The sequence below is a fragment of the Setaria viridis genome, chromosome 2 (genome assembly GCF_005286985.2).
Source record: "Setaria viridis chromosome 2, Setaria_viridis_v4.0, whole genome shotgun sequence".
Lineage (NCBI taxonomy): Eukaryota > Viridiplantae > Streptophyta > Magnoliopsida > Poales > Poaceae > Setaria > Setaria viridis.
Genome location: NC_048264.2, coordinates 32,309,945 through 32,319,267, shown reverse-complemented (window position 1 = coordinate 32,319,267; position 9,323 = coordinate 32,309,945). Strand labels below are relative to the sequence as shown.

The 9,323-nt window shown below is 47.6% G+C and overlaps 2 protein-coding genes across 2 annotated transcripts; both read right to left on the bottom strand.

Annotated features, from left to right (window-relative positions):
* Positions 1-1,560: 1,560 nt before the first annotated feature.
* LOC117845194 (2-hydroxyisoflavanone dehydratase) lies at positions 1,561-6,184 on the bottom strand. The gene is made up of 2 exons (XM_034726146.2): positions 4,279-6,184; positions 1,561-3,505 (listed from the first exon to the last, which is right to left on the bottom strand). Exon 1 carries the CDS (start codon positions 6,087-6,089, stop codon positions 4,914-4,916), a length of 1,176 nt encoding a protein of 391 aa, XP_034582037.1. The 5' UTR covers positions 6,090-6,184; the 3' UTR covers positions 1,561-3,505; positions 4,279-4,913.
* A 1,516-nt stretch (positions 6,185-7,700) lies between these two features.
* Positions 7,701-9,323, bottom strand: LOC117846581 (probable tuliposide A-converting enzyme b6, amyloplastic). Its single transcript, XM_034727805.2, has one exon. It carries the CDS (start codon positions 8,939-8,941, stop codon positions 8,006-8,008), a length of 936 nt encoding a protein of 311 aa, XP_034583696.1. The 5' UTR covers positions 8,942-9,323; the 3' UTR covers positions 7,701-8,005.

Below are 9,323 nucleotides of genomic sequence, written 5' to 3'. Positions count from 1 at the left end.
CATGGTAGGATTGTCCATGTAAATTTGTTGTTCTACTGCCCTCTTGGGTCTTTGTATCCTTGGAGCATGCACTTATAAGTAGATATTAATAAGGAAATCGTGTAACGTGAAAGAGAAACTATCCGCATTCATGAAACCAAGAAAGCTTATCATAAATCCTTGTAGCATTCCATTCCTGTTGCAGAATAAGCAAAGTCGCAAAGAGATGTAGGGGACGTGACAACACTACTGCGCCGTCCTCAACTGTAGGTCCGTGGCAGAGCTGCTGGAACGATGAATACTCCATCTGTGTTCTGTTTTATAGGTCATTCCGACCAGTTTCAGGCAGATTAAGAAAACTAACAAAAGGTCAATTATACCATCCAGCTATACATGCACATTTGCCCAGTGCCCCCCAACCCTCCCATCTCCCACGCACGCTGGCCAGCAAGCAATTTGAATTTTGAAATTTTGAACCCATCGGCCCTCCACCCGCTGCGATCCACAGACGCAAGCGGCGACTCTCCTGTCGATCACTGCTTCCCGATTAGCCGGCCGGCCGGACTCCTCGGCAAGCAAGTTCCTGCACACGTGACCTCCGGCAAGCAAGCTCCTGGACATGCAGCCTCCGCCAAGCAAGCAAGCTCCAACACGAGAGATCTCTGCAAAACTCCTGGACGTGTCTCTAGCAAGCAAGCAACTCCAACACTTGCAATCTCTGGTAAAGCTATCCTCTCGGCCAACCCGAGCTTGCTTCAATCTATCTGCAGCAACAAGTTGGCAATTACATATGCATACATGGCAACAAGTCTTCTGGACCTCAACTCTGCTATTCTAGAAGAATTGGTACCTGCTGGAGGCGAGGTATTATCTGACGAGGAAGATGATGCTCCCGCTGAAGCTGTAGGTACAAGCTCCATACTCCATTTAGAGTAGCAATATGTGCAACTAGAGATTTAGAGCATCCCTTGATTGCCCACTTTGATAATCTACAAATCTAGGGGAAGCAGATGCTATTATCATCTCCTAGGAAACTCAACAATTTCTATTTCAAATTACTCCTTGCTAAAACACTGAACATTGATCTAGGGAAGTACTCCATCAGTAATTGGTTATTGCCTTGCAGGTCTACAACAACTTCTCCTGGACCTCAATTCTACTCCAAAAGTAGAGTTAGATGGTGGAATCATACCAGGAGGCGCCAAGGTTGTGGCTGGTGAAGAAGGCAACGCTATGGCTCAGAATCAAGGTGTTGCTCCTGCTGAAGGTGCAGATACAACTTTGCATACTCGGAGTATTTATTTTTTTAACCTGCAATCAGAAAGTACTCGGTTTGAAGCTAACACAAAAACATGCTAAATCAACCCTTGATTGCCAAGTTTTTCTCACTAGAAGCAGAAATAACTTTAATACAAATAAAGAAATTAAGTGTGTCATTTTAATTGAGGTTAACAAAAACTTGTTAATCTGATTCAATCTAATTGTCTTATCCCATTGTTGTCCTTGTAGGTGTTCATCTAGAAGTAGGTTTTCTTCTGGACATCAACTCTACTCCTACAAAAGAACTAGTTGGTGAAATCATACCTAGAGATGCTGAGGATGTAGCTGACGAGGAAATTGATGCTATGGCTCAGGATGAAGGCATTGTTCCTGCTCAAGATGAAGAAGCCAATGCTCTTGCTGAAGGTGCAGGTACAACATAAACTTAATTATAAGACACATATTCATCAGATATTGGAGTACTAAACACTTGAACTAGCAAAGATTTATCGGACATTTGAATAGAGATAAACATATTATAAGAGACATAGATTCATAAATGCAACATATACATTTGTTTTTTTAGTTTGATGTGTATAAAGAAACTTGCTAATTTATAATTGTATTATCTCATTGTTGTCCTTGCAGGTGTACAACAACCACAGATGAGGTTAAGGAAATGGCTAACAAATGCCCAAAGATATGCTGCTTACACATCATTGCATGCAAAGAGTAAAAATGGGAAATTACTAAAGACTACAACAAAGGAAGTCGCTGCATTCTTTCAGACACAAATTTGAGTTATTCAAAAGATTTGGAAGACTGCAAGGGAGCAAATTGTACTTGGGCTGGAAGTTGATGTGTCTAACAAAAGAACTGGCCAATGCAGTCGCAAGAAAGCTGAACTTGAGCTCTCTAGAATGGCCACAATCCCACTAAATAGAAGGTCCACCTTAAGATCACTAGCTAAGTCACTAGATGTCAGTATTTCAACATTACACAGGAAGTTCAAGGTAGGCTTGATAAGACGCCACTCCAATACATTGAAGCCACACTTGAAAGAGAGAAATAAGAGGGAGAGGCTCCAGTTTTGCATTTCAATGATAGGGAGAGAGGAACCTTGGAAACAAAATCAATCATAGTTAACAGGGAGGTGATGAGGCAATATCTTATTGAAAAAGTTATCCCAGCAATCAAATCAGTGTGGCCGCAGGATGCTATTCATGAGACTATTTACATCCAACAGGACAACGCAAGAACACATGTTAGTCCAAATGACCCAGCCTTCCTTCAAGCTGTGGCGGCTATAGGGCTAGATATCTGATTGATGCAACAACCACCTAACTCCCTAGACATGAATGTACTAGACCTAAGTTTCTTCAGATCCCTCCAGTCTTTAACTGATTCCAGAAACCCTACAACTATTGAAGAGCTAATTCAAGGTGTGGAGGAAGAGTATGAAGCATATGATGTGGAAAATCTAAATAGAGTGTTTCTAAGTCTCCAGATGTGCATGAAGGAGGTGATGAAGATTGGAGGAGGAAATAGGTACAGAAATCCACATATGAATAAGAGAAGGCTAGACTAGAAAGAGAAGGAAGGCTACCTCATCGGTTGTCATGTGATAAAGATCTCTATGATAGTGCACTAGCAAATCTAGCTCATTATGGTTGAGTGTGATATTACTGTGTTGTAATGTTAATGGTGTGGAGTATTACTGTGTTTAAGTTAATATAGTTGTCGCCGGTCCTGTAGATGCAATAGAATTTTAGACTTGTGTGGAGTACTGTGTTTATATTATTATTATTACTGTATCGACATGTTAAGGCTTGTTTTCTTCAGAGATTGTAACCACTGGTTAATTATTCAGAGATGTGCATGAGTATAAAAGGTTAAGGAAACGTGCACTTCAAGCCATTTTCAGGTTTGAGAAGCACACCTCACAAAACAAGACTTAAATATACTCCACTTTGAAACCTACTCCACAGACTGATTTGAGAACACATCAGTTTCTTAAACATGACAAATCGATGTCAGAATAACTAATTCTTCCTAATCAGAGCATAGTCAAAGAGAAATGACTACAAAAGCAGTGATTCAGTCAATATATTTCACATGTCAGGTGAGGATAACTGAAGTGCCATATTTCACATGTCAGGTGAGGATAACTGAAGTGCAATAAAGAGGTCTGATACTCCCTGACCCTAGCACAACTGTCTCCTTCCTGATCCACAAATGGTGCTCCTTGTTTGGTTTCTTTGTCACCCTATGACCATAGTAAATGTAAATCAATTTGCTAACTGATGCACATTTGCAACTTACAAATGGAACAAATGAAGATCATGCATGAAAGTAACAGGTCCCATAAAGAGCGGAAAGCGAGACCTAACCAAATAATGACAAAGAATTTTGTTTTTTCTAGCAGAATTCCTCATATTTCAAGTGAGAATTTAGGCAGCTTGTAATTTCATACAATATCTTCATCTACAGGAACATTTAGTCAGCACGTATGGTCATCACGAAGAATCCCAGAACTCAAAAAATGCGATAATACTATGGGAGTATTGTACAATCTGCATCCTAAACATAGCAACCAAATACTGGCTCGAGGACCTGCTCACACCATGTATCATAAAAACTCTATAAATTCACAAAGAAACACTATTTTGGTTGTCGACATATCGGGCATCTGGTGAGGCTCTCCCCACATTCCCTGCAACATCTGGTGAGTAACCATGTTTTCAGATTTGGTTGCATCACATTGTTATGAACCAGAGAGTCTGAATTTGCCCTCACCATGTGGCCACAGCCAAATGCTACTCCAAAGCAACACATTACAGGGGAACTATTACAGGGAGTACGTTAGGGGCAAAGCATCACATTACAGTAGCACTAACCAAAATCAAAATTTGCAAAGCCTAGGAATCGGAAACAACAGGATGGGATTTGGTATAGTGCATATATAGACCAGATCATTGAAAAGATGCAATTTTTATTGTGCAAATAGGCCACAGGTCAGGAGCAAGGGAGATGGGGCACCTGTAACTGCTCGATGGAGAAGGGCTCGAGATTTGCTCGATGGAGAAGTACCTCCTCTGCCGACATTAGGCCGAGCTCCACCGTGCAGACCTCGAGGCTGTCGTCGTCCACCAGCAGCGTCTTGGGCCCGACGATGTCAAGACGCCCAAGATCTAGTGTGACCTTCTCCTCCTCGCCACCGCTCATGGGTGAACCCCCGCTGCTGTCGGCGACCAAGCATATGCCGAAGGAGAGGAACATCTACCTGCTGGAGGACATCGGTCGAGGATTGAATCGAATCCGAGTAGTGGAGAAGGTGGGGGCGGCAGAGGTGTGCGGGGTTGGCTGCCGCTGCGATGCGATTTGGGGGAAGGAGTAGCACACGACAGGAGTCGGAGGAGAGAGCGCAAGGGCATTTTAGGAAAATAAAAGGACGAAGTGAACTATGAGGGCGAGGACGACCTCCAATTTGACAATTTTATCGGGGCCTAGAACGACCTATAAAACGGAACAGAGGGAGTAGAAATTTCATTTGCTTAAAAGTTTCAGATTCAACAAGTTCAATTACTACATACATCTACAAGAAAACTTGCACATGTTCAATGACGGCTCGAACGTTTGAACCTCGAGTGCTGCGAGCGCACAGGGAGAGCAAGTCAGGCTCCGGCTATGAAGGCCACGACGCGGTCCAGGAGCTTCTTGGCGTTCTCGCACTCGGGCTTCGGAAGGAAGAAGACGTGCTCCTCCTCCTCGGACTCGAGCCAGTCCACGTCCCCGGGCCACGCGCTGGCCGACACGGCTTCGTAGTACGCGCGGTCCCTCACGTAGAGCGGGTCCTTCTTCCCGGCGCACACCAGCATTCTCGCGCACCCGAGCTTCTCCAGCGCCGGCGCGCCGGGCGCCAGCGGGTTCATCCTCGGGTCATCGGCGCCGCCGACCGCTCCCGGGCACGCGTACGTCCAGAGCCCAACGGTCGCCGCTGAAGCGCCCTCCGGCTCTCCCTCGATGGGCGTGTTCCCGCCGAACCACGGGTGGAGCATGATGGCGCCCTCGACGCGCGGCCCGCCGTCGCCGGACGCCCTCAGCAGCATGTCGTGCACGATGTTGGCGCCGGCGCTGTCGCCGGCGAGGAAGAGCCGCGCCACGTCGCCGTGCTCGGCGATCCACTCGTCCTGCGCCGATGCCGCCCACCGCAGCGCGGCCCAGGAGTCCTCGTAGGCCGCCGGGAGAGGGTGCTCCGGCGCCAGGCGGTAGCTCACGGACACCACGAGGACGCCCGCCGCCGCTGCTAGTGGGTTCACGTAGGTGTGGTACGTGGCGGAGTCGGCTGACTCGAGCAGGAACGCGCCGCCGTGGATGTACACGACGACGGGGAGCTTCTTGGACGGCTCCTGGAGCTTCGGGAGGTAGAGGCGAGCTGAGAGGCCGGTTTCGGCGTCCAGGACGACGTCCTTGGAGGTGACTCCGGTGGCCTCGTCGAGGCCGGCGGGGAGAACCGGAGGCCTGTTCAGGCGCTCGATCTTGCCGCTCTTGTAGATGCGGAAGTGCGCCGGGGACTCGAAGGCCACCTCGTCCGCGGTGGGCTCCATGACCATGGAGGAAGGTGCCGGCGTGGCCTTGGTGGAGACACTGGCAGGCTTCCGAAGATACGATGGATTTTTCCGGGATGGAAAATCAATTCCATAGCCAATTGAACCCGGCCAAGTCGCTGGAATCCATGGCGTGGACAAAATCCGGAGCTCGGTCCTATGACAGTATGGAATTGCTCTGATCTTGTGGCAAAGAGCTCGCATCATAACTATTGCATAAACAAGTATAAAAAAAAATTGCATAAACGAGCTACACGTTCCACACTCGAGGCGTAGCACACTGGCTTCGCATAGGTGACCTAGACCTTTAAGTCCGACCACAGCATTCGAATGGGCCAATGGGGTGCCAGGGTGGTGGTGATAAGGTGAGCGATCAGCTCAGCCTCTCTCTTGGGAGTGAATCATGACCACACGTACTTGGGGCCATCGGATGATATAGATGTTTCGAAATGAAAAGAACTCTTTTGTCCTAAGTCAAGTTTTGACCAATTTTTTTTTCCAAAAATACACCGTATCTACGATATCAAATTAATTCCATAAAATTGGTCTCGATACTCCAAATCACAAACGTGGACGTAACCTTCTCGATTACGGCCGTGTTTAGTTCACCCCCAAATTCTAATTTTGACACTATGCAAAAAGAAGATTCCCCATCACATCAAACTTGCGGTACATGCATGGAGTACTGAATATAGACGCAATCAAAAACTAATTGCACAATTTTGTTGTACTTTGCGAGACGAATCTTTTGAGCCTAATTAGTCAATATTTGGACAATAATTCACAAATACAAACGAAACGCTACAGTTGCGCTACAGTAATTTTGGTTGCCTAAAGTTGGGCAACTAAACAAGGCCTACAACTTGATTTACTTGTTCGAATATGTTTGTTTTGGTTGTTTCAAATACCTGCCAAATTCTATATTTGGAGTTGATTTAACCGAGTTTCAATTGAATTTAGAAAAGCGAAGTTCTGTTCAAATTTTGAAATACGCAAACATTTATTCGTCTAAAGTGGTGTATCGCATTCAAGCGGTCTTTCCGGGTTTGTAAACCCTACCTTCTTTTGTTTATCACTTGAAGTAATCGCCTAATCAAACCACATTGAGCGGTGTCTAGGTTCTCTATAATTGCATTTCGCTCACACTGTCTGAATTTGGTGCGACATCTTGTTATGTTGCATGGAGGCTATTGTCCAGTTCTTTAGTGCTGCTCCTTTTTCATGGCTTATTTGGATTAAAATCATTTACTCTCGGCACATGTGGATTAAAATGGAAAATTAATTATTTTCATCCAATCCCTCCCATTATGTGTGGATTAGAGGGGATTTATTTGTTTCGAACGTAAGCATCATAGTTGTGTGTTTTGTTGTGATTCTCAGTAGTTTTCAGGTGGTTGGTTAAAAATTATGACAAGCCGCTCAAGAGATTGGTAAAGGTCGTTCATGTTCATCTCATCTGTAGTAACCATTTCGGTCATAGAATTCTCATCTTTATTTGGGAGTCTTGTACCCTTAGAGCACACATCCATGAATACAGGTTAAGAAAATCGATCAAAACTATTCTAATGTTGTGAAAGAGTTCCTAGTTTATAGAAAGATTATTATAAGGCAATGTTTGTTTCCCACCCCAGAGTATATAATCAAGCTTATTACTTTGTAATTATAATTAGACTATAACAATTCAGAGGACAGATTATGAGGTGGATTGTAAACATGCAGGGCCCAAAGCTCTAAACTAACAACGTTCTACTGGCCTCTTCGGACATTTTATCCTTGGAGCTTGCACTTGTAAGTAGCGAGTTTGGAAATGGATAAAACTATCGTGATAATAACGTTAAATAGGAACTTTCCATGTTCATGGAAATATGAAAAATCTTATCATAAAGCTTCGTAGCAGAATAAGCAATTCAAGTCTCGAGAAGAGATGTATGGGGACACGACGACAACACTCTACTGCCCTCCTCGACTGTGGCAGAGGCGCAGAGCTGGAATAGTGAACAATTTTCAGTTTCAACAAGCTCAAAACTACACACGTCCACAAGAAAAATCATGCCCGGACCAAGACCGATTTATTCAACCAGAAAAACTTGCACAAGTTCAATGACAGCTCGAACCTCGAATGCTGCGACGAGCGGAACACAGAGCGAGAGACAGCAAAGTCAGGCCCCGGCTATGAAGGCCACGACGCGGTCCATGAGCTGCTTGGCGTTCTCGCACTCGGGCTTCGGGAGGAAGAAGACGTGCTCCTCCCCGTCGGACTCGTGCCACGCCACGTCCCCGGGCCACGCGCTCGCCGCCACGGCCTCGTAGTACGCGCGGCCCCTCGCGTAGAGCCCGTCCTTGTTGCCGGCGCACACCAGCATCCTCGCGCACCCGAGCTTCTCCAGCGACGGCGCGCCGGGCGCCAGCGGGTTCATCCTCGGGTCGTCGACGCCGCCGACCGCGTCCGGGCACGCGTAAACCCAGAGCCCGGCGGTGATCGCTGCGGCGACCTCCGACTCCCCCTCGATGAGCGTGCTCCCGCCGAACCACGGGTGGAGCATGATGGCGCCCTCGATGCTCGGGCCGCCGTTGCCGGACGCCCTCAGCAGCATGTCGTGCACGATGTTGGCGCCGGCGCTGTCGCCGGCGAGGAAGAGGCGAGCCACGTCGCCGTGCTCGGCGATCCACTCGTCCCGCGCCGACGCCGCCCACTGGAGCGCGGCCCAGGAGTCCTCGTAGGCAGCCGGGAGCGGGTGCTCGGGGGCCAGGCGGTAGCACACGGACACCACGAGGACGCCCGCCGCGGCGGCGAGGGGGTTGACGTAGGTGTGGTACGTGGCAGAGCCGGCTGACTCGAGCATGAACCCGCCGCCGTGGAAGAAGACGAGGACGGGGAGCTTCTTGGACGGCTCCTGGCCGACCTTTGGGAGGTAGAGGCGCACTGACAGGCCGGTTTCGGGGTCCAGGACGACGTCCTTGGAGGTGACGCCGGTGGCCTCGTCGAGGCCGGCGGGGAGGACCGGAGGCCGGTTCAGGCGCTCGATCCTTCCACTCTTGTAGAGGCGGAAGTGCGCCGGGGACTCGATGGCTATCTCGTCTGCGGCCGGCTCCATGATGGATCGGAGAAGGCGTCGGTGTGGAAACACACACTGGCAGGCTTCTAAAGATAAAAGATGGATTTGTTTGAGATGGAAAATCAATTGTATTATCAGCTATACTGACCCCGGCCAAATCGCTGGAATCCCTGGCGTAGACAAAATCCGGCGCTCGGTTCTACCAACGGAATGGGATTGCTGTGACACAAAGGCTAGCACCTCCGTGGTCCTGGCAACAAAATGCGTATCTAGAAAATGCACGGAAAATTCCTGAGCATGTAAAATTTGAGCTTGAACAAAGAATTATACAAAGAGAAAATACTGTGTTTGCGAACCCAGCATAGATCAACGGGTAAGGTTACTCGTGGTGGAATCTGAACATTGGATTCGAGTTTTCGAT